The sequence below is a fragment of the Chenopodium quinoa genome, unplaced genomic scaffold (assembly GCF_001683475.1).
Source record: "Chenopodium quinoa cultivar QQ74 unplaced genomic scaffold, ASM168347v1, whole genome shotgun sequence".
NCBI classification, from domain to species: domain Eukaryota; kingdom Viridiplantae; phylum Streptophyta; class Magnoliopsida; order Caryophyllales; family Amaranthaceae; genus Chenopodium; species Chenopodium quinoa.
In genome coordinates this window covers 5,539,198-5,566,125 of record NW_018744693.1, presented here as the reverse complement: position 1 = coordinate 5,566,125, position 26,928 = coordinate 5,539,198, and the positions used below count along the sequence as shown (strand labels likewise).

General features: G+C 34.4%; 1 protein-coding gene across 1 annotated transcript; it reads right to left on the bottom strand.

Annotated features, from left to right (window-relative positions):
* Window positions 1-574: 574 nt before the first annotated feature.
* On the bottom strand, window positions 575-4,528 carry LOC110702659 (prohibitin-3, mitochondrial-like). Its single transcript, XM_021880408.1, has 3 exons — window positions 3,755-4,528; window positions 2,409-2,776; window positions 575-914 (listed from the first exon to the last, which is right to left on the bottom strand). The coding sequence occupies exons 1-2, from the start codon at window positions 4,234-4,236 to the stop codon at window positions 2,416-2,418; spliced, it is 843 nt and encodes a 280-aa protein (XP_021736100.1). The 5' UTR covers window positions 4,237-4,528; the 3' UTR covers window positions 575-914; window positions 2,409-2,415.
* Window positions 4,529-26,928: the final 22,400 nt, after the last annotated feature.

The following is a 26,928-nucleotide window of genomic DNA, read 5'->3' as shown; positions in this document are numbered from 1 at the left end:
ATCAAGAGACGAAGCCCGATGTCGCTTTGTGCCCACACGATCCATCTTGTAACCTGCAAAAACCCTATCCCAACACATCTTACCTGATGCCCAAAGGCGAGAATGAGAAAAAGTCCGTTGGCGATTCACATCTATTTGGTTGGCTAGGATCTCATATGCATTCTAAGTGTCTATTGATGTCGCTGGTACTTGTTTAATGAGTTTTCCTCTAATGATCTAGATTGAATGAGGTTTGATATTAAACTTTATTTTTTTTTGAAAAAAGATATTAAACTTTGTTGATATTATAGTATAATGATAGCATCAAACGTAAAACAAATTTGGGCAAAAATAAGATGAATGCTACTCCCACCACCATAAATGTGGTTTTTTTTTGAAAATAGATATTAAACTTTATTGATATTATAGTATAATGATAGCATCAAACGTAAAACAAATTTGGGCAAAAATAAGATGAATGCTACTCCCACCACCATAAATGTGGTTTAACAGCTCGCAATTTATGGGTTACATATTGGTTATTGTAACAAATGATGTCGCTGGTACTTGCTTAATGAGTTTTCCTCTAATGATCTAGATTGAATTAGGTTTAATATTCAATTTTATTGATAATATCGTATAATGTAGCATCAAACGTAAAACAAATTTGGGCAAAATTAAGATGAATGCTACTCCCACCACCATAAACTTGGTTTAACAGCTCGCAATTTATGGGTTACATATTGGTTATTGTAACAAAAGATAAAATATCAACAGCTTAGACAAATATTAATTCGCCACCAAGATCATTAATAGTCTAATCCTCAATGCTGAAAATGTTTCACGTCCAGTATCAGATATTCCCACCAACTTAAAACCCTAAAGATACTGCTTTGCTGAAGATGTTCACAATCTTCACTCCTTGTACCCCAAGCCTGCATAATAACAAATAAATTAAAAAAATAATCAAGTTGTCTAAATTAAATCCTGTCTGGATTTTAATTAATTAATCTGATCTCATTAAATTTCTAAGATAAGCAGGCTGGGGCAGGAGCTTGCCACATGAAGGTATAGCATGATTATGCATATGGAGCCAGCATTCAGGAAGAATTTTTTTAAAAAAAAAAAATAAAAAAACATAAAAGGCAACAGTGGAGCATGCTGTATGTACGCATACTTTAAGCTAGTGGCACCCCTACCAAACATAAATCACAGACGAGGGCAACAATGAAACACTTGGTTGATACTAAAAGAAGACTCATTGTAGAGGCAATCATAATTTTTTTGCAAGCCATTCCAAAGTAAAAGAGACTAGACTGGTACAAGAGACATCAACATTTCAGCAACCATATCTTAAATAGATAACATCCACTAAACTCCAATTACACACAATCTTCCAGTGTGCAAAGTCAGCGCATAAAACCACAAAACTCAAGAATAAATTTCCCACTGTTAAGGCCCTATAAGGCAAGAAAAAGTAGTGAAAAACCACTCATCCACTCAATGAATGTCACCTTTCCTCTTTCCATCTTTCCTTTTAAAGTCTACTCTGAATACCTTCAGCTTTCTTTTTCTAAAATCATTCTCTTCCACATGTTCAGGTGAAGGGTTTAATATAGACTATATGCAGATATGTAGTATTGTAGTGACTTTGATAGCATGCATAATGCAGCAGTTCATTCACATGACAAGATGCTGAAGGACACTCATGACATACGCAAATAGAAATTCTCAATTTCCTTGCAAGCTGATGCATAACCCTTAAAAATCACCCAGGTTATCCTAAAAAGATTGGCCCAATTCCACTTTATCTAATATTGCAAATACTTAAAAATATATATATACCAACCCACTCAACACAACTCTTAATAGAGTGAAAGAAAGTATATTGGGCAAACTTTAAGGGATGGAGAGAGCAACAAATAACAAAATCCATCTCCAAATACCATAAACAAAACCTTGCAGCAGAAACTCAAGAGTTTCTCAAAATTCAAACCCATCATATCTTCTATTTTATTGATATATTACAGGACACAATCAAGAATACGTAACGACACTGATCAAACAAATTCTCTCACAAATAGACAAACAAATATCCACCTTATGTAATGACTTGCATGGGCAAAAACTTGGTAAGGCTGAGCATTGTTGTCATTTTTTCAGCCAAGGGAACTTCCACATAAGATAAAACAAAAAATCTAAAGCTCAGATATATTCAAAAAAACGCAACAAAACATAATTTACTGTAAATTATAACACCGTAACCTAGGTAACATACTGTCAAACTGAAGTTATGTTCAAAAGAAGATTTACATGAACAGCATGCAGATTAGTAAAAAACCAAAACAATTGACCATCTGAAGTTCAAGGCAGCAGCAACTACTAAATCACAGCCTAAATTTCATCTACAGCCAATAGAGGAAACTCACCATGCTCTTAACGTGCACCAGGTGCATTCATTGCCAAAAGCATTTGATTTCCATTAGGCAGGTAGGTCACTTTAGAACTCCTTCCCATTGTCGCTGCATTCTCCTTCATGGCTTCAATCTTCCTCAATTCAATCAGTCCCATTCCTGCAGATGCAGTTGCATCAGAAATCAATTTAGCAGACTCACTTTCCCCCTCAGCCCTAATGATTGCTGCACGCCTCTCTTGATCAGCTTTCATAACCACATATTTGGACCTCTCAGCCTCCTGCTGTGCCACCTGCTTCTGCTCAACTGCCCTTGAGAATTCTGCACCGTATGAGAGGTGAGTAATTGCCACATCATCCAATATGATGTTGAAATCCTTTGCCCTGCACACAATAGAAAATAAAATTCATTAACAAAATTCAAATTATTTCCTTCCAAAGTGTGTTTCAGCTCAAATTTGGTAAAGGAATTTTAAATAGAAACCATATGAATACAATCAATCATTATTTTTTTCAAACTTGCACCTTAAGATTGATTATCAGACAGTTAAAGTGGTGCTTCTAAGCAAATAATTCCCAATTCTTCAACTATCCACAACCCACAAATCATTTCAACCCCCCCATTTGTTCCCAAAATCAATTATTTTGCACTTATACAACCAGAAGCATGAGACCAATATCATAATGAGAAAAGGAGCTATCAATTTACAAAATCAAACCACATTCGCCTAAAAAAAGTTAACTCGAAAAAAAAAAAAGAAAAAATCAGAATAGTTATCACTTCAAAATTCCAAAAGAAGTAACCACTTGTGTATGTCAGTGTGTATGTTGGGGGAGGTGGTAGGAAGCACGCAGATTCATGAATACATTCTGTTCACCAAAATTACAATTATCAAAACCTACAAGCCTTTCTCCGGGAATTACCTACATTGTACGAACTTAGTGGCACTAACGAAAACTTATTTTAATTACTAGATTGAGCTCCGCATTACTCTCATCAGAGCTTATTGACCTTTTTCCAGCGCTTATTTGCTGTTATTTGCCCCTATCTAAACGTCATTGACCTTAATCAGAAATTTTCAAGGTACAGTCGTGCAATCAAAATGTTCGCAATAAACACACAGCTAGTCGCAGGATCAATCAAAATGTACAAGTCAGAACTTCAACTACACAATCAGCTAACTACTGCAACATAATAATCAGGGAAAACAACAGCAATAGCATAAAATTTCTATTTCTACCAATTAAACACCAAAAAATTCAAATTATCAAACAAAAAAGACCAAGAAACAATTTATGCGCTGAATAAAACCCTAACCCAAGATCTCCAGAAAAAAATAACAGAAAAAACAAAATGAATACCTCTTAATCAAGCTGTCTCTGACAAGAGCAGAAACCCTAGGACGATCAGTAAGAAGCTGGTCAGCATTAAACTGAGCAACAACAGCCTTCAAAACCTCATTACCAATAGAAGGAAGAACCTTCTCATCATACTCCAATCCAAGAGTCTGAAAAATATGAGGAAGACGATTCTGATCAGGGCGAGACAAAACCCTAAGAGTAAGATTCACCATCTGAAGATCCTTAGTACCAGAAATTGATGAAAAATTGTGAGGTCGAGTACGAATATCGAAGGTGTAAGGCTTCTGGAGCCATGGAATTCGAACATGAGTACCTTCGCCGACAGTTTCATCGAGAACTCCGCGAAAACGGTCGAAGATGACGGCCTTTTCGCCGCCGTCGACGGTGTAGAGGGAGTAATTGGCGAGGGCGCCGATGGCACCGAGGCCGAAAGCTGTTTTAGCGACGCTGTTGAGGATGTTGGCAGCTTGCTGGCTTCCCATGGCGGAAAAATGGAGGAGAGAGAAAAATGGAGGTTGAGTTTTTAGGGTTTAAGGGTTTGAAATGGGAAAAAATTGATCAAGTAGTTAAAACCCTAAGGAGTGCGTGACTCACTGACTTGGGAGAGGGGAAACTGGAAATGTGTGAGGATTTATTTATTTTTATTTTTTTTGGTGTTGTTTGGGCCTCATGGGGGTTAGCAATCTTAACATGGGTCGAGGGTCGGGTATCCAAAAATATTATCAATTTATCATAACAGATTAACATGATCGGGTTGTCGATAACCAACACTAACGATAATATATATGAATCAAAATATCAATATATATATATATATATATATATATATATATAGACATTTTTGGAGACCATTCGGAGTGTCACATAAGCAAAGGTATATTTTCGACCAATTAAAAATTAGATTTATATTTTATTTTAGAATTAAATAATTCATTTTCCACCTAAACAAAAGTGACGAATAAGATTTAAGAATTTTGTCATCATATAACTAATATATAAAACTAAACTTTTAGTCAGGCGACGAGACAGTGACACTTGGCATTCCAACTTTTCGAATTAAAAATTAGATTTATATTTTATTTAGAATTAAATAATTCACTTTCCACCTAAACAAAAGTGGCGAAAAGTTGGAATGCCAAGTGTCGTGTCAAGTAGAATAGAGTTATATAGAATTCAATTTGTAGGATAAAAAAGGTAGTTTAGAATTATATTTTCAATCAAATTTGGATAGAATTTTAGGATAAAATTGTTAATTTAGAGTTTTATTTTTTTATAAAGTACCAATATTTCATATGTACAAAATTGCAAATTGAATTATAATTTTATTCAAAAAAAAAAAAAGATTATAACTCTCATAAATTATCATATAAATTTATTTTTTGTATCATAATATTTTTTTGGAGCGAAGGAATTAGTTCAAAATGTACCACATCCAATGGTTTATAATATATTCTAATCAATTAAAATAATATACTTCACAATCTAATATAATTTTATTACTGTGTGTAGACCTGTCAATTAGGTCGGGTCATGAGTCATTTCAGACAGGGTCAAAAAATATTTTTCACCAATATTATTATTATTTGTCATTACATGTCTACAAATTTAAATCGTCACCAAAAACACGTCAATTCCTAACTAATTTTGTCTCAATGATATGTTTTAAAATTTGACATATAGATTAAAATATATCTTTAAATTTAATAAACAACCCGGGCATCGCACGGGCACAAAACTAGTGTAGGTATAAAGACTATAAACAACAAATAGTGATTTATTAGAATTTAATTTATTTTAAAAACTAAAAATTGTCTTTTAAAAAAGGGCAAAGATATATGCAGCCCGCATATAAGAGCAACTACAATGGTTGACCAATTTATTTAATAGCTTGGCATGCCACATTGACTGGGTAAAGTCGTATCCCCAAATCAAAAGTAATTCCTAAATCATCTAACTAATGTAGATAGGGAAGTAGGGTCGAATCCACAGAGAAATGAATCTTCTATTCCTAATTAACTAATATAATCTAGATTATTAGGTAACCAATATGTGAATTTGAATGTAAAACTAAACTACGAGGATTAAGAATAAGGAAAGAATAATATATAAAAGGATCTAGGGCATAAGTTCACCAATAAATAATATTCCAGGGTAGAATATAACAATCATTCATCAATGCATATATTAATCAGATTATAAGGGGCTTTCGCTACGTATTATAATCACACAATTAATTTACCGGTATTAAATCTCATCTTTCGAATCTCGATCTAACCATTTATAAATTAACCTGCCTATTGAAACTAGACCAACATCAATTCTCATCTGTCGAATTTCGAATCAATATTGTCAAACTCATGCATAAAAGATCAGGCCTAATCTAGTCACAGAGTATTAAATCAATCAATAGGAAATTAATTAAGCATTGACAATCAACAACAATAAACTACCCCTTCATATTATTTATGGATCCCCATGAACCCTAGAAAGAAAACTACTCACACATAATAGAGACTAAACTAATCAAAGCAATAAAGCAAGACATGATTAAAGGAATAAACTAAACAACTAAGATTAAAAGAATAGAAATCGTTACCAAAATAAATCTGGAATTAAGAGTAGATTAAGAACAAAGGTTTTAGAGAAAGAAAACCTAAGAAAACAATTAAGAGAGTAAAGAAAGAGTAAGAGAGAGAGAGAGAGAGAGAGAGAGAGAGAGAGAGAGAGAGAGAGAGAGAGAGAGAGAGAGAGAGAGAGAGAGAGAGAGAGAGATAGATAGATCCTAAAATCGTATTACGGAGGAGTATTTATACTCCGTACAAATCCTAAACTAAAACAAACTTAAACAACGAAATTAATTCCTAATATTTACACGCGCCCGATCGGGTAACTCCTAATATTTACACGCGCCCGATCGGGCGAGGCACCGCCTGATCGGGCGCGCCTTTTTGCTCGTCAGTATAAATCTCGCGCTCGGTCGGGCGCGTCACCGGGCGCCAACCTTTGCTTCTCCCGCCCGGCCGGGCGCGCCTCCGGGCGCCAGCCTTTTTGGCCGGGCGGCTCTCTTGGGCCACTAATTGGACTACGATTGGGCTCCAATTCTTCGGGCCAATCTGGGTTTCCTCTTCCGGTCTTTAATACTCGGTCCAAATGCCCCGGTATCACCTATACCGAGCCCTTAATCACCGGTTCGATGACTCTAACCGGCCCTGGGCTATAAAATCTGGTCGTGCTTCTCCAGTGCTCGTGATTGCTCCAAAATATCTCAAGAAAATACTCCAAAAGTGTAATTCCCTGCAAAAGTTAACCAAATCTACGAAAACACTAGAAAACACCAATTAGTAATAACAGTGGCTCTAAAGAGCCAAAAACACTACTAATTATGACCAAGGGACGGGGGTAAAATACTATATAAAATAGACACATAAAACTCCCCAAAGCCAAACCTTTGCTTGTCCCTAAGCAAAGATCTCATCAATGAATCAAAAAATATGCTTCACCCCAAAAGCAAAAATCAAACACAAACGATCCAGGGTAAATCAAATAAACATGCTTCAAAATCAACCAATCAAATCCATTATCTACCAATCTCCCCTAACAATTGTCAAATAGAGCAAACCACAAGAGCATATAGAATTCAAGACTAGTGCTCACACACTCAACTCTCATTTATGTGGCGAGTAAAAGATGTACTCGATCGCTCTCCAACCAACCCTTTATGTGAACAATGTCCTCCCAACTCACACTCTCGTGTGTATAAAACAATGAACGCTCAACCTACTAGTCGACTCGAAATATGTCAAATCATAACTTGCATTGATAAACAACACTTTCACATTCATACAATTCTATGCACAAAGGTCGGAAGGTCTTTAAAGCTTGTAATGTAAGGCTAGGGTAAAGGGTAGGAATCATTTGGGAACAAGTGAGAGAAAAGCTATGCTTAAGGGAGCAAATACTAATAAAGCCCTTGATCAAAATAAATAATGATCAACATCTCCTACATAACCAACTCCAACAAAAATCCATCTAATATACTCCCAACAATATAAACAATCCCAACTCTTACAACTTCACTCATAGAAATATAATAATGAAGAAGTGAAGTGAATAAACAAACTTTATTTCCAACTTGAATTTTTCATTGTAGCTCTTTTTTTTTTCTTTTGATCAACCTCCAACTAGAACATTTGAACATTGAACATTTTTTTTCTTCTTTTTTTTTCTATTGAAGTTCTCATTTTTTTTTCACTTGAACTTCTCTTTTTTTTTTTTTTTCATAACTTCATGCTTTATTTTTTTCAAGAAAATATAACTTTCAAACTCATAAAAAATAAACACGATAAAAAAACAAAACAACTTCTCAAAATCCCACCCAGATTGTGCAAATAATAAGCACACTACAAACTCCCTCACCTCACTCACTAATACTCAAATTCATTGACATACCAGGAACTAACACACATTCCTAATCAAATCAACTAGTCAAGCACTATATTCACAAGTAGTTGGGCAAAATTAACGCATGTTAAGGTTTCAAGGCAATCAAACGTCAAATCATGATCAACTAATCCACAATGCTTATCATCAAATACCAAGAATCAAAACAATTTTCTCAAGTAAGGGGCACAGGGAAGCATGATTTACAATTCATTGGAACGCATTTTTGGATTTTTTATTTTTCAATTTTTTTGTATTTTTCATATATAAGAAAGCAATAAAACTAAACTAGAAAGCAATAAATCTAACCTAAGAAAACACACCAAAAATAAAAGAAAAGAGAAAAAGAAATATACCAAATCCAAAATCTCCCCCAAGCTAGAATCAAACAATGTCCTCATTGGCTCGGGAACTAGCCCAGCATAGCTAGTCCTGATCATCCTCATCCATGGAGCCGAAACCTGCACCTCCACTGCCACCTGCACCACCGGCACCAGAAGTGCTACCACCAAAATAATCAGCATGAAAACTCCCCCCGTCGGTCCCCCGAAAGGAATGTCCTCGCGCCCGATTAAGTGTTCTAGCCGCTCCTTTTGCTCTCGGCTAGCAATACGGATCGTCGACCAGTACGGGAGTTGCAAATACGGGTCGTATTCCTCCCTTGAACTGGAGCTCCTAACGAAAATAGACCGAGCCCTCTTTGAAGCCATGGTAGAAATGGGTATGAAAATTTGTTTGAACAAAATCTGAAAATTTTTATATGGGAATGTAGAGGAAGAAGAGGGGATTACAAATATGTAAAATGTTTTGAATTTGGGTGAGAAATGGAGAAGAAATCTTAGAGAGAAGGTAGAGAGACTTTGAGTTTTAGAGAGAGAAAGTTATGAAGGAAAGAAGAAAGAATGAGAAAAACGACGAAGAAAGAAGAAGAAAATAGGTCGGGTGCGTCGCGCCCGGTTGGGCGATCTGATAAATGAATTTTGCTGTGCTCACGCGCCCGGTCGGGCAGCATTCGCCCGATCGGGCAATCTTAACACCCGATTTCCTTCAACTCTCATGCCCGGTTGGGCGCCCTTCGCCCGGTCGGGCGATCTAACGTGCCAATTTCCACCTCTTCTCGCGCCCGGTCGGGCAAGAGTCGCCCGATCGGGCGGACAAATATGTCCGTATACGACGAGTTTCTCGCCCGGTCGGGCGCCCATCGCCCGATTGGGCAAAATTACTTGATTTTGAAGCCTTGATCTCGCGCCCGGTCGGGCGAGCTTCGCCCGGTCGGGCCCAAGGCTAAATTGTCGAATTTTTATTTTCTTCTTTTCTCCAAAATTTGGCTAACTTTTTTCCTTCAAACCTGTATAAGCACTCATAAAACTCGTCAAATTCCCTCATCTCTCCTCTCATAAGAAAAAGGAAAGAAAAACTAGTCTAAAAAGCATTTAAAATACAGGTTGCCTCCCGCAAAGTGCTGGTTTATCTAGGTCCCGCACGACCTTCTTACCAAGTACAACAACTAGGACCCTTGGCCTAACGCTTGATCGGGCGGTTTCTCACTCGGTCTAGCGGTGTTTCGGCTGCGACGCAACTTCCTGACATGCCCTGTAGGGCGCCAATTTACCTTATATGGTGGATCCTCCTTGACTTGGACTGGGAGGTCTTCAATGCTACGCATTAAAGATACTTCTTTGATCGAGGGTTGCTTCAAATTGTCATTGCATTCAATACTTGCAACTCGATCTGGCGCAATACTTACCGTAGGCTCAGATCGCACAACTTGCTTGATTGACTCCACCTTTTCGTCCTCAAAACCAAGACCAACAGTGTAGAGGGCTCTTTCTATTGCATCAACTTCCTTCTGCCATTTGTCTATCTCATCTGAAAAGGATGCAACACAAGATACCGCCTCTAAGGGATCTTTTTCAAGAGCTTGGGGCTTGTTAGAATAATTCTCAACCACATTAACACTAAAACACTTCTCCTCAGTCATGGGGCTTTTAGGGTTATTATTAGGATTGAAATAAACTTTATCATCCCCTACTGATAGTGTTAAATTACCATTTCTCACATCTATGATTGCTCTTGCAGTGTTAAGGAATGGTCTACCCAAAATAATTGGGGTTTGCATATCCTCAGCCATATCAAGAACAACAAAATCAACAGGTATATAAAATTTACCTACTCTAACGGGGACATCCTCTAAAACACCTAAGGGGTATTTGAAAGAACGGTCGGCCATTTGTAGAGTTATATTAGTAGCTTTTAATTTACCCATATTCAACTTGGAACACACAGATAATGGCATGACACTAACGTAGCACCCAAATCACACAATGCATTATCAATCATTAGATTGCCTATATGACAAGGGATAGAAAAACTACCCGGATATTTTAATTTAGGTGGAGATTTATTCTGAAGTACGACACTACACTCTACAGTGAAGTACTGTCTCTACCTCACTAATAGACCTTTTCCTTGTCAATATTTCTTTCATAAATTTTGCATATGGAGGAATTTGTGTGATTAATTCAGTAAAGGGAACTGTTACCTTCAAATCTTTTACCATCTCCAGGAACTTACCAAAATGCTTATCCAAATTTGTCTTCAAGTGACGATTGGGGAATGGAAGTTTGATAATTAGCTTTGGAGCGTTGTTGCTCTTTTCTGGAGTAGCCACCTTCTCCGGAGTCGTATCCTGTAATGTAGAATTAGATATGTTTCCTTTAGCCCTGCAGGGCTATTAGCTACATCGTTAGGTTTAATGGAATTAAGATTAGCATTATTTAATAAAACAGATTCATCAACTCTGGGCATAGGGGGCCCTTCATAGTTTGAACCACTCCTTAGAGTAATTGCATAGGCTTGATCCGTAGGCCTGGTCGGCTGTGCCGACAGAGCTCCCTGTTGGCAGGCTTGTAGAGTAGTGGAAAGTTGCGCAATTTGATTATCTACAATTTTATTGTGCGCTAGGATTGAATCAATTGTCACATCTCTACTCTCCATGTGCTTCTGCATGTTAACCAACATCGCTCTAATTTCCACCAAAGAAGGGTCGGAAGATGAGGAGGATTGTTGTGGTTGGTTCTTCTGGCCAGCATTGGGATGGTAATATTTCTGCTGCTGTTGTTGTGGCGCCTGTGGTTCTTGTGGTGGTGGATTTTGAACATTAGTACTCCGGTAGGAAAGGTACGGATGATTCCGATACCCAGGATTATAGGTGTTGGAGTATGGGTTATTCTGCCTATAAGCTTGAAAGGCATTAACTTGCTCCACGGAACTCCTGCAATTTTGTTACCAATGACCTATAATACCACAATTTTCACAGAAAGCCTCATTAGAATTATTATTAATTGCAGAAACAATAGCTACATTGGCAGTGCAAAGATTATCTAATTTTTGGCATATAGAGGTCAGTTGAGCTTGCAAAAAGGATACATAGTCAACACTATGTTTCCCCTTGTTAGCAAATCCTCTAGGATTCCCATATTGGGAATTATGTATCGCCATATCTTCAATAACCTGACCTGCATCATCAACATTAAGATTCATAAATCTCCCACTAGCTGCAGAGTCTAAAATTATTCTAGAAGAATTTCCAATGCCATTGTAAAAGGCTTGGATTAACTGCCATTGTGCTAAATTATGATGAGGGCATTCTCTTTGTAGGTCCTTGAACCTCTCCCAAGCCTCATATAAAGATTCATCAGCTTCTTGGGCAAAGTTCTGAATCGCACTCCGTAGTACGACTGTTCTCTCTGCAGGATAATACTTATTATAAAAATTCAAAACAAGAGTTTCCCAGTCAGTTATACCAAGTGCAGTTCTATTTAAGCCATTAAACCACAATTTAGCTTTTCCCGTTAAAGACAAGGGAAAAAGAATCTCTCTGATTTGTTCTTGAGTGACCCCGGCTTGCCTGATGGTATTGCAATATTGACAATAGTCGGCAGTATGAAGATTTGGGTCTTCACCCTTAGCTCCACTGAATTGCTTCCTCTCTATCATCGTTATAAATTGAGGTTTAATTTCAAACTGAACCCCATCAAGAGCCGAAGTGGGAGTGAAATGTGGAAAATCTGTGAGCTTTGGTTGTGAGTAATCACTAAGCTTCTTTGGAACCGCCATCTCTGATTCTGCGTCTGATGATACCTCTGAAGCGCTAGAAACAGTTGGAGGATCGCGGTGATTATTATTATTATTATCACCAGAATCCGCCAGGATTTGCTTGTAGAGATTTTTCTGTCTATGGAAGGAACGTTCGATCTCAGGATCGAATGGGATGTACCCTGATCTGGAACACCTGGGCATAAACAAAAAAAACTAAAAGAAAATATGAGATTTGCCTCAAAGAACTAACGTTCTCTGAGACAAAAAGAAAATAACCTAGACTACAAAAATAATCAGAAATAAAAATAAAACCGTTTCCCCGGCAACGGCGCCAAATTTTGACAGGGTAAAGTCGTATCCCCAAATCAAAAGTAATTCCTAAATCATCTAACTAATGTAGATAGGGAAGTAGGGTCGAATCCACAGAGAAACGAATCTTTCTATTCCTAATTAACTAATATAATCTAGATTATTAGGTAACCAATATGTGAATTTGAATGTCAAACTAAACTACGAGGATTAAGAATAAGGAGAGAATAATATATAAAACGATCTAGGGCATAGGTTCACCAATAAATAATATTTCAGGGTAGAATATAATAATCATTCATCAATGCATATATTAATCAGATTATAAAGGGCTTTCGCTACGTATTATAATCACACAATTAATTTACCGGTATTAAATCTCATCTTTCGAATCTCGACCTAACCATTTATAAATTAACCTGCCTATTGAAACTAGACCTAAACATCAATTCTCATCTGTCGAATCTCGAATCAACATTGTCAAACTCATGCATAAAAGATCAGGCCTAATCTAGTCACAGAGCATTAAATCAATCAATAGGAAATTAATTAAGCATTGACAATCAACAACAATAAATTACCCCTTCATATTATTTATAGATCCCCATGAACCCTAGAAAGAAAACTACTCACACATAATAGAGACTAAGCTAATCAAAGCAATAAAGCAAGACATGATTAAAGGAATAAAATAAACAACTAAGATTAAGAGAAGAGAAATCGTTACCAAAAATAAATCTGGAATTAAGAGTAGATTAAGAACAAAGGTTTTAGAGAAAGAAAATCTAAGAAAACAATTAAGAGTGTAAAGAAAGAGTAAAAGAGAAAGAGAGAGAGAGAGAGAGAGAGAGATCCTAAAATCGTATTACGGAGGAGTATTTATACTCCGTACAAATCCTAAACTAAAACAAACTTAAACGACGAAATTAACTCCTAATATTTACACGCGCCCGATCAGGCGCGCCTTTTTGCTCGTCAGTATAAATCTCGCACTCGGCCGGGCGCGTCACCGGGCGCCGACCTTTGCTTCTCCCGCCCGGCCGGGCGCGCCGTCGGGCGCCAGCCTTTTTGGCCGGGCGACTCTCTTGGGCCACTAATTGGACTACGATTGGGCTCCAATTCTTCGGGCCAATCTGGGTTTCCTCTTCCGGTCTTGAATACTCGGTCCAAATGCCCTGATATCACCTATACCGAGCCCTTAATCATCGGTTCGATGACTCTAACCGGCCCTGGGCTATAAAATCTGGTCGTGCTTCTCCAGTGCTCGTGATTGCTCCAAAATATCTCAGGAAAATACTCCAAAAGTGTAATTCCCTGCAAAAGTCAACCAAATCTACGAAAAACACTAGAAAACACCAATTAGTAATAAAAGTGGCTCTAAAGAGCCAAAAACACTACTAATTATGACCAAGAGACGGGGGTAAAATACTATATAAAATAGACACATCACACATCATCTTCTTAACCTTCAACAATTCAAGCTATTTGTTGTTCCAATGGGTAATCAAGTTGTAAATTAATTTATTTTTAAATTAATAATATTTTTTATCTAATAAATATTTGCCAAGCTAATTAGCTCTACAAAGCTAATTTGCTTGCCAAAGCTAATCAACAAGATGTGCAACAATGGTATAGCTACTAGCTTAAGATTTTTAGGGAAATTCTCAATGGTACTCTTAAGGTTTTATTTATTCTCAATGGTAAATACTAAAAAAACAAATTATCAATGGTAATCTTTAATTAGTAAAAATAACTCAGTGGTAACATTAATGACCTTAATCCATAATTAATAGCCTAACCCTAGTTAACTAAAGACATAATGACTAATATAACCTTATTAATTAAAAAAATTGAAAAAACCCCAGCCACCCCAACCACAACCCACTACTAGCCCCCCTTCCTCTGCCAGCAGCGGCCGCGGGCGGCGACCCTTCTCCCTCGCTTCCCCGGCGCCGGCGACCCTCTTCCTGGCGCCGGCGTGGCGAGCCTCTTCTTCCCTCAATTCCCAGCCCAACCACCATCTCCAATCCTTCCCCGTATTCCCACTCTCCTTCCCCGATTCCCAACTCACCCAAATCAAACTACACCAATACACCACCAACAAATCCCATCAACCACCGACGGAAATGCCGACATGGCAACCCACCTCCCCCCTTCCTCGATTCTCTCTGATCTCCTGCCTCAATTTTTGGTTGAAATTTCTAAGGTGTATGCTTTCGATTTGAATTTTTAGTCGTTATTTGCTTGATTTAGGGTATTTAAGGGGGTTTTGGGTCGATTTTTGCTCGAAAATGGGTTTGGCTCAGATTTGCTCGAATATGGGTGGTTTTGGTTTAGATTTGCTGGGTTTTAAGTGAAATACGAGTGCGGTTGAGGAGGTGGAAGAAGGGTTTAGGATATGGCGCCAGTGAAGAAGGGGGATGAAGGAGTTCTGACTTCGATAAGTGCGATATATCAAGGATCACTATTATGGAGATAATAAGTTTGTTCTTTTGGGTCGTCATTATCTGTTACTAGACTATGATAATTGATCTTTGGGCTATTCAAATAGTCCAAAGCCCACTAGAATGGATCCTATGAGGTCACACAACAAAGGTATTGGGTTAAGCAAGTTAGAGGCTCATTTATGGGCCTCATGAACAAGTAACCAATCATGAATTGAATTGGGCTAGTATAGTTAGATTAAAGTTAAGATTTGGACTTTGTCATGGACTCTTATTTAGAAATGAGATCTATAAATAAAGTCCATACCTAGGGTTGTATAAAACAACACAATTAACAGTTAATTGTGCACCAAGCAACCAGTATCCAAAACCTCTCTATCTCTCTGTACCACACGCCTATCCCTTCCCTTCGTGGTGGTTCGTGATTTGTTCGTTGCTCGTTCTACTCCATAGAAGGTCAATTGAAGTGTTCGATTGCAACTAACTAGTATTAGTGGAGGACTTAATCTGTGCCTGTGGACCAAGTAGAGGAATCACGCTTGAGGTTATTTATCTCCCATTGTTATTGCTCGATCGCACGTGGAATCACGCTTCAAAGGTACGATTATATGTTCTTTATGTGTTATGCATTAGATCTTGGGATTAGGTACTGTATGAATATGATTCATGTTTTTCCACTGCGCAGTACCTATAATCTCCTACAGTGGTATTAGTTAGCCTATTGCATTTACGCATATTGACTATAATTCTTTGATAGTCCACAATTTTAATTCAATTAGGAGGGAGAATAATTTAATTATGGGTCAATTATTATATTAAATGTGATTTAACTCTTGGAATTGATTAAATGTGATTTAATAATGCTCAAAATAGCCATGAAGAGGACCAAATTAAGCCCTAGACCATTCGAAAATTTCGAATCCTAGAACCCTAGTTTCGGATTTTCGAAAACCCTAAACTAATTTCGAATTATTTCGAAAATTCCTAGCCTAAAATGTGATTTTTGTGCTTGATTTCATAATTTTAATCGGATTGATTTATGCATAAAAAACGTTTTGTGTATGATCATCGATTTAATTTTAAAAGTTAAAATTAATTTGGGATTAGTTTTATGATGAACCCTAATTTTAAGATTGAATGTTTATTTAATTTTAATTTTTGAACTGATTTGATTTAATTTTAATAAATGTTGTTTTAATTAAATTGAAAAAAAAAATAGTTTTGAGCCCGGCAGCCGCGGCTGGGTGGCGCAGCCACGGCGGCTGCCGACCTGGTGGCAGTCTAAGAGGGAGGGAGGGGAGAGCGGCGGTCCAAGGTGGCTGTGGGCAGCAGCGTGCAAGCGTTGCACGGCTGCTGCCACGCTGCTGCCCTTGCTGCAGTGGCTGCTGTTGGCAGCCAGCCACCATGGCTAGCTTCGGCTGGCGAACCACGGTGGCCGGTGTGGTGGTACACGTTTTATAAAAAATAAAAATAATAATAAAATTATTATTATTATTTTATTTTAAAAATATTTCAAGATAAATATGATTTATTTTGGATGAGATAAAATATTTTGAAAATATGATCTTTTATTTTGAAAGATAAAATCGGTTTTATTTAGATAAAATCTTTTATTTGGGATAAAACCAAATCTTTCAAAAGTTGTTATATTTCATATTATCCATATTTAAAGTTGTTAAATTGGTATTTATCCATAATTAAAGTGGTTAATTTTGGATAAGATTTGTTAGGATATTATGAGCATATTCCAAAAGGATAATAATTGATTTAAATAATGTGATTATCCCATAATTATTTTATTGATATAATTGATTTAAAATTTTGTGATTGGCTAGTAATTAGGATAGAATTTCCTAACTTTGTTAGGATAATATTTGAGGATAAATATGATTTATCTTTTAAGATTAAAATAAGATTTGATTCTATCTCATGACTAATTTAAAATATATGATATTTTATTGATGGTCATGAATAATATATGATATAATCTAATTGCATTAATTAAAATATGAGATATTTAGATGCCATGTTTCCTTAATTATGATCATTCGATGTTGTAGTTTAGGAAAGCATGATGAGTGATTTATTATGTGGCACTTTATGATATATGATATTATTTACTGCTATATAATGACTAGTATGGCCCAGTAGATTGCTAAATACGATCTGCGCATCGTGATGGATTTTGGTAATCTTAGTACGGTCTACGTACCGGTAAAGTATTTTTGTAATTTTTTTTATTTTATTTAAGTAGTAGATAAAATAGAATAGTATTACAGGTTGCAGTTAATCCAAGAAGCCCGTGAAGTAAAGGCCCAAAGGAGCAAGGTGGATAAGATCCATGAAGGTTCAAGTGGGAGCTTTTGCTTTATTAGTTTTCTTAGGATTAGGGGACATGTTATGTCTTGTTTATGCATTCAGTTTATTATGCATGTTAGATTTTATTGATGTTTTGTGATGATGCGTTAGAGTTCACTAAATAATCACAACATAATAAATCTAGGTCCCAGTAATATTGAGGTAGCTTTTTCAATCAAAAACCCGGTGAAACCTTCGATATTTATGATGGGTCATGCTAAAGCTGGGTGTCATATTATATCTTATGGGAGTGGGGGTAAAACAAATTTTACACTTTTGATTGGTTATACTCAACAAGGTTACCTAAAGAGTTTAGAACCTTGAAGCTAAGGGTAATAATTAAAGATGTGATGGTTAATTATTCAACCAAGAATTACAAAGAGTTGTAATCAGTAAAGAGTTTAATCACCTTGAAAATGTAATGGTTGATGGTAGGGCTAAAGTCCGGTCAATTATTGCACAAATAAAGGATCTTGGAATCATTTTATTCAATAGGGATCAATTAAAATTGAATAAATGCTTTAAAGTTGCCAATTTAATTCGCTTATGGCACTTTAATTTTTTTTTTTTAAACATAATTGAATTTTGCGTTTACTTACAAGTAACATGTCATTCTAATTTTATTATTATATTTAATCTCCACGATTGAAAATAAAGTTGAGAAACGCTCTCAAAAGGTTAAAAGATAATCCATAAAATTATATTCCAATTTTGCTAAAATGGTTCTAAAAGGCAAGTTTTAGAAACTCATGTCACACGTCTAAGGTTGGTTATTCAAAATGTTTGAGTAAAATGCCAACACATCTTCATTTTGAAAAGTGTTTCAAGGGATATAATGAAATGGGAGGTACAAACCCTCTAAAAGACAAGTATAAAAGTCCAATAAAATCTCTTATCTTCAATATGATTGAATATAAGAAAGTGATTGGAAATCTCTATGATCAAATATGATCAAAAGTTGATCAAATGACGCTATTCTTCATCCACTTTATACAAGAGTTAAATAGTTGATTAAACTCTAATATGAATGATGATTGAATAGACTTAGCAAAATCATGAAATGTGCTTAAAGTAGTTAAGCAAAGCATCATTTTGAACCTAAGAGAAGTGTTCTAAGTGGCTCAAATGGATAAAGGGTTAGGAACATATGAGGATTTCATTAAGAAGTTATAGGCTAAGAAAAGTAAACAAATTGCTACTTCTCAAACCTAGACTACTTACATGCTAAGAGTTGTTATGAACAACAAATATTTCAAATTAAATGGACCAATTCCAATTAATTAGAAACTACCTCATATAGTTGGAAGGTAATAGAATGGAAATGTTCCAATTTAAGAAGTATATTATAGAAATTGATTTAGCACATTGCTACTTCTTGGACATATGATGTCTTGTTTAGTTCTCTCTCATTGAGAATGAGTTTGAACTAAATGAAGAAGTATGGCTAAAGGAGAAATAAATCTACAAGTTTAGAAACAAATGTTGCTACTTCACAAGTAGAATCTACGAGTCTGGAAGCAAAAATTGCAACTTTACAAGTAAAACCTATATTTCACCTTACCTTGTTATTGGCTAGAATTAAGTAAATGTTATTCATTCTTGCCATAATCAAAACACCAGTCAATGTTAGTAATGACTAAGCATCGAAGATTCAAAAACGTGGAATAAATGTTATTCTATGCTTCATTGAGTCATAATGTGTTTTGAATTGCTAAATAAGTTTAAAGTTCTATATGATAGAATTAATTAAACCATTTCTATATATAAATTGTCTTTAAAATGTCAAATAATTTGAACGAAAATGAATATTGCATGCGAAAGATCCAAAGGGATGGACTTTCAATATCATTAGATTATGAATCCATTGATATATGTAATTATCATTCTAATTTGAAATTTTGAAAAGTCACCATTTAGAGAAATGATGATGCGAACTCGAGGTCGAATACATATCGATGTAAGAAAACCAAAGGTTCAAAGGCTAGAGACAGAAAATGAAACTTCATTTGTGATATGATCACTATTTATGCTTAGTTGAAGCATGGAAGTGAAAATTTTGAAAAGTTCAAAATGTTCAGTATCAACTTGACAAGATAATGATTACATTACAATATGATTGTAATTGTGAAAATTTAATTCAAGACATATACTTGTCAACACATTCAAAGTATTGTGATATGATCGTAATAATGAGAATTTAAGTCAAAAACTTGATGAACATCCAATAGTTGTGAAATCGTTTTACGACAAACTCCGAAAGAAAACCTTGTGAAGTGTTTATGAAGGGAGATATATTTTGATAATGGATGAAATTACCTATCTTCCAACCATTGTTCAAGGGATATACTTTTAAGATAAGCTACAAAACTAAACAAAGATACATAGGTCAAATCAAAATGTAGCAAAGGTTTCATATGTGATATGGATAAGAAGAGTTCTTATAAAGTCTTTCTACAAAGCAAGGAATAAAAGTTGTATTAAATCGTTTAATGCACGATCAATTCCTATACAGAGCACAGGGTACTACCACACAAATCATACTTAGCACAAAATGTTTGTTGCTCAAGTAGGTGCCCTTATGGAAATTGTTCCAAAAGGTCAAGTGGGAGTAGTATAAATCTTGAAAGAGTTCGAGAAAAGCAACAAACAAACATGGCTCAAACCATGGTTGGTTCACCCTATGGTAAATATGCCTCCTCAAAAGGCAAGTGGGTTGGTTCACCCTATGCTAAATATGCCTCCTCAAAAGGCAAGTGGGAGTATAAGAATCTTGAAAAGGTTGAGAGCCTTGAAAAGTTCAAGAAAAGTGAATTCGAAAATCTTGACGAAATTTGAGAAGTAATCGAATCAAAGCAACAATATGAGCATGATTCACCTCATGTTACAAATGACAACGCGTGGTCTCATTAAGTGTAATGGGAATAATAACCATGTGTCGAAGGTATTACATTCCAAGTGCAAATCCTCTACTGTCATTTCTCATTGAAAACTAAACAAAGTTGTTGTATGAATTTCAATTGTTGCATCAAAACCCACTATGATGACTAGCATGTGTAAAACTTAGTCAAAGAAATATGATTTCATATTTATTAAGAGTTCTAAAATATTCATATTGGAACATAATGATTATGCAAGTAATAAAGATGATTTGACAAATGATAACTCCAAGTGGTTTAAAAACCAGGAAATTTGAAATAGATTCTAAGTCTGTAAGCAAGTGTATGACACTTGAATAATTTGCCTAATTGGGTGAGACCCATTATAAGCAAAACAGACAAGAAAGAAAAATGTTTTCTAACTAAGCAAAGACTTATTAAAGGATTCAACTAATTCATAGTATGACTATGATTACGATGAAACCTTTACATTAGTCATGTTGCAAAGATCTATTAAAGATATTTTAGTGATTACTACCTTATGAGATTTGGTAGATGGATTTCAAAACACTTTCATGAAATTGTTCATGAAAGAAGATTTGTATGTGATACAATAAGAGAATCCAATAATCCTAAGGATGCATAAAAGATTCATTAATGGATGGAAGTAAGCATCATGGAGTTGTTGCTCTTAATTTTGTGAGTTAATCAAATCGTTTGATGTTCTCATAAAATGAAGAAAAGGTCTTGTGTATACAAGATTTTTAGTGGGAGCTATGAAGTCTTCTTGGTCTAGTATAAAGAGAAAATTATTCATTGTTTGAAGAGTCAAGTGATGGGTAGTGCATTTTGTATGAAAAACCTTGAAGAGGATGATGAGTACATTTGGGATTCAAGATCTATAGAGATAGGTCTCGAAGGATGTTTGAGTTTGGTTAAGAAGCTTATATTGATAAGATTCTTATAAGGTTCAACATTATATTGAAAGGAGTTTCAATCCCATGTAACATGACACGTTGCTTAATGATTCAATGCTTTGAGAAAGGTTGATGAAATTAAAGTTTTGAGTGATGATCCTCATGCAATATGCAAAGGGTGCATCATGCATGTCATGGACTATACTCATCTATTTGATTCACGTGTTTTAAGAACAAGTGATGATAGATTTCAATCGAAATCCATTGTAACGTTGGAATACAAATTAGAAATTTCTAAGTTCCTTGTGAAAGGACGAAGGAAAATTCTTAGTGTATGGAGATGAAAATGATTATAAGATTTAGAAATTGCAAAATTCATGTTTATGAGAATATCTCATGAACTCTACTTAGTAAACCCCTTCCATTTCCAAAGCACGAGAAACATGCTAATGAAACTGGATTGAGGCAAATGATGTAATTAGAAGTTGTATTTGTTTTTGGAGAAAAACAAGTTACATATGTAATACATTCATTTGCAGAATTATGTTTATCAATTGAAACAAAGTTTCAATCTTATTTAATCGTGGTTTCAAGATTAAATAAAATGTCCAAAATAATTATGGATTGATGGGCTCATCAGGTTAATTTATTTAAATAACCTGGTGAATGAAACCCCACAGGTGAACAAAATCCATACATTATTCCAGTTCCTAGTCTAGAGTTATTAAAGTGGACATAAATGATCTCTTTAAATGGACTAGCATGTAAGATTGATTGGATAATGTTGTTTCTTAGGCTATAGGAGCGTAGTGAAGCTCGGTCAATCACATGGATATGCATGAATGATGCATGATTGAACTATAGACCTATTTTGAAGTTCAAGTATAGAACTTCCGGATATATTAGTGGATTCTTTTGACATGAGTGGAACATTGATTTCATTCAATGATTGATGTAACTGTGTACATTCAAATGTCTTCCCGTAACTGGAGATTGTAAAGAGTGTTTCCTGGTTACCTCATGATTTGAGTGGGACCCTTGGTTTCCACAAGATTGGATTGAGTCTACCTATTTAATTAGGAATGTGTCTTGGCCCCTTGAAGGGGGAGAATTCAGAAAATGCATGGCCGTGCTCAAATGGATTACATAGTAATCATTTGTTTTGTACTTCTAACTCAGTTTTCAAGAAAAGATTTGTAGATTAATATGATCATGACATGAGATGCAATCATATTATCAAATCGACACACAATGACTTAAGGAATTTGAATATTGTGCACTTGTCTCGGACAAGTGAGAGATTGAAGGAGTTCTGTCTTCGATAAGTGCAATTACTAGATATATCAAGGATCACTATTATGGAGATAATAAGTTCGTTCTTTTGGGTCGTCATTATCTGTTGCTAGACTATGATAATTGATCTTTGGGCTAGTCAAATAGTCAAAAGCCCACTAGAATGGATCCTATGAGGTCACACAACAAAGGTATTGGGTTAAGAAAGTTAGAGGCCCATTTATGGGCCTCATGAACAAGTAACCAATCATGAATTGGATTGGGCTAGTATAGTTAGATTAGAGTTAGGATTCGGACTTTGTCATGGACTCTTATTTAGAGATGAGATCTATAAATAAAGTCCATACCTAGGGTTGTATAAAACAACACAATTAACAGTTAATTGTGCACCAAACAACCAGTATCCAAAACCTCTCTATCTCTCTGTACCACACGCCTATCCCTTCCCTTGGTGGTGGTTCGTGATTTTTTCGTTGCTCGTTCTACTCCATAGAAGGTCAATTGAAGTGTTCGATTGCAACTAACTAGCATTAGTGGAGGACTTAGTCTGTGCCTGTGGACCAAGTATAGGAATCACGCTTGAGGTTCTTTATCTCCCATTGTTATTGCTCGATCGCATGTGGAATCACGCTTCAAAGGTACGATTATATGTTCTTTATGTGTTACGCATTAGATCTTGGGATTAGGTACTGTATGAATATGATTCATGTTTTTCCGCTGCGCAGTACCTATAATCTCCTACAGGGGATTGGGTGGTTTAAGGGTTTCGACGGTAAGGGGTAGGGAGTTTAGCCTAGCGCCGGCGCTGGGGAGGGTAACAGGGTGGTCGCGGGCGGCACCGGCCGGGATCAAGGAGGAGGGGGTGGCAGGGAAGGAGTGGGTGCTGCATATTTTCCAATATGGGTATTTTAGGCAATATTCCTTTTAAAACATTAACCATGGTTAATATTTTCTTAAAATGCTTAACTAATGTTACCACTGTATTATTTTTAATAATTAAAGATCGCCATTGATAATTTGTTTTTTTAGTGTTTACCATTGAGAATAAATAAAACTTTAAGAATACCATTGAGAATTTCCCAGATTTTTAATATTTGCAAGCTAGTCCCTTTTCCCAACCATTGGAGTTGCTCTAAGAAGCTAAAAGTGGAAAGAATAGGCAATAAATAAACATTTATTACATCGATTTACTCGTGAATTGTCGATAAATTCCCAACTTAATACTAAAAAAAGAAGGATATTAAATGCATATATGCAGCCTTAAGGGCTGCATATATCATTACCCTTTAAAAAATCATCTTATATATAAGATTTATATCTACCATTATAAGATAAATTTTGATAGTGTTAATGATAAAAAATAAAAATTATTCCTTAATTATTATTAAAATAAAATTTGTGATATTATTTACCATTATAAATTGACGCATCAGACGACACCAACAAAATTTGGTATGAACGTAAAACCAAATCAAGCAAATTTTGTGCCAATTTTATTATTATTAGGTCATTAATGGCTATTTTATTTTTTAGCTTACTTTTTAAATACATTTTTAAATGTATATTTGTGATTATTGCATATATTGTGTTTATTTAAGATACTCAATGATTGTATATTTATGTTATGTTTACTGAATTTTGTTTTTACATGCAGATCTAATTTAATCAGAGAATTAAATTCGAGCAAAATTGATTGGAAAATCAAAGTACGAAATTCTCGCCTAATTATCCTATTGGATGAGAAGGTATTATGTCTTTATAAATTGTTTTTATTATTAAAATTATTAATAAAACTTTTTAGTATTTATTAATTAATTTTATGATTAAAACAAAATTTTATAATTTTAATCAAGTCATTAAATTAACTTATAGTTTTATATTTCATTACAGGTTGCTTACGCTCATGCCTCAATTTAAGCCAACTTTGTTCAATAATTTCGTCCAAAATTGATCGAAAAAAAGTTTACTCCATTAGATATTTTTCAGTCGTTACAAATAAAAAGCAATATTGCACGTATTGTCAATGGTAAAATAATGATTTATTATGCATAGATTTGATTTTCTACAATTACAATTTCATATAAGACTATAAATATTAATTTTATATAAATTTTATTTTTTCTAACATTTGGTGATTTTAGCGAAATAGAAGATAAATAGTATACATGTTTTGTTTTATATGTTTGTGTATATTTTTTTAATGTTCTTATCAAAATATTTGTTTTGGGTTATATATATATATATATATATATATATATATATATATATATATATATATATATATATATAATGATTGATGTTCACTCCAAGTATTTTTTCATTATATTGATATAACATCTCCAATAAACTTATCACATATTCATTCTATTTGGATTTAGAGCCTGTTCTAATACGTTGAAATTCAGCTCAATTCAGTTCGATCAGTTCAGCTCCTAATTTCCTTCTCTTATAAAATATTCATTTCAGTTCAGTTCAGTTCAGTCAATGAGAACAGGCCCTTAAGAAGAAATACAATAAATATTACGGAGTAGGTACAAGCTACTATACGAGTAAGATTAGAGAGAAGACAAAGTAGGTCTAAATTTCCTCCTATTAATCCAATTTGTATGCTTTGATCCGAAGAACAAATTTGATCCCAATCAAACAAGAAAAAAATTATGGCAAGTTAATAAACTAGATAATCAAATCTCTTATTTTTTTTTAGCAATACCCAATCAATTTCCCAGATAAACAAAAGTTGTTATCTGTGGGTATGTATAATTGTCTTTCCAAGTATCAGTGGAGAGGTATATGCGTCTTTTCATGTACTAATTGAGGGATACATGTGTAATTTCCTCACCAAATAGTAAAAGCAAAAAGCAAACAGTAATTGGACAGCTCACCAAAAGTACTGAATAAATGACCCTATTTTTTCAATATATTTACAAAAATGCCATCAGATTAACAAAAATTCGTTTATATGACAGATTAACTTGTATTTTCCCTTTTTTTTTGGTGTTTTTACCCGGTTCACCCTTTGGGCTAATCTGGATTCGGGGATTAGTTCTGGGTGGTTAGATTTCAATCCCCTCCCAATTATTGTGTATGGGATCGAACATAGGTCTTTCCTACCAAGTGTAGTCCCAATCACCACTACACCAACATCCAATTGGTATTATCAAATCTCATTTAAATGTGTAGAACTTCAAGTAAAAGTCGTAGTTGGAGTGTTGTGTAGAAATGTATAACTGTACATAGAGTATGTTCTAATAGACTCAGACTTTGATTAATTTTTAAGATGGTTATACTTATAAATGTACTTGATATAACATTTAAGACTTATACTTATAAATGATTTAATTACTTTAAAAAAACGTGGGATATTAGGATTTAAATTATTAAAAAAAATAAAAATTATCTTATAGAATTAATGGTTCTATCTAAAAACCTGATTAATAAGATGTTTTTTTCATAAAAAAAATTAAAACTTATAACACAAGAAAAAATTGTGATTTAGGATTTAAATTATTTTTAAAATAAAAAAAAAATTATCTTTTCACATTAAAGATTTTATCCTAATATATTTACATTTTTTAAAAAAATATATCATATTATTGTCATATAACTAATAAAATGAAAAAAATACAAAACAATGAATAAAGTCGCTATATAAATTACATTAAAGAAAATTACTTTAATAATAGACAATAACATGTTTATTAAATTATTATGCATTTTTTTTTGTCTGAAATTATGAAATAGTAAAATAAATCAAATAATTACAAAAAAAAAAAAAAAACAAACTTAGAGTCTATTGGAAAATATCTTTCTTGATTAAGATTTATGTATGAAAAACTATGCATCGCACGGGCTTCATCTAGTTACTATTATTTTTAAGAAAAAATTGGTAAAAATAATCTCAATTTTCACATATTCGCTTTAAATAATTCTAACTTTGGATTATTTTTAAATAATTCCAACTTTGGAGTATATTCGCTTTCTTTAGGCCCTAACCGGTTACTAACATACTAAAACAGGTTATTGGGATATGTTGCATCATGTGATTTGTTAAATTTTTTTAAACATAAAAATAAATTTAAAATATAATTACACGTATCTGGTTACTAATTAATACACTAACAAAATGAACTAAGATGTGGGGGGGGGATAATAATAATAATAATAATAATAATAATAATAATAATAATAATAATAATAATAATAATACGAAGAAGAAGAAGAAGAAGAAGAATCACATACAACAACAACTATAACCTATTGAACAAAAATGGGGTGAGTGGGGGGGGGGGCTTAATAATAATAATAATAGTAATTTGATTGACTTTGTAAGTATTTTGATATTTTATAATAATATAACTATAATAATAGTAATAGTAGTAGTAATAATAATAATAATAATAATAATAATAATAATACCAGCACTAATGCACCGGATC

Coding starts and splice junctions, on each gene's coding strand:
- LOC110702659 (XM_021880408.1), bottom strand. CDS start 4,236: ATGGGAAGCCAGCAAGCTGCCAACATCCTCAACAGCGTCGCTAAAACA. Junction 2,777..3,754: donor AGAGACAGCTTGATTAAGAG/GTATTCATTTTG, acceptor TATTGTGTGCAG/GGCAAAGGATTTCAACATCA.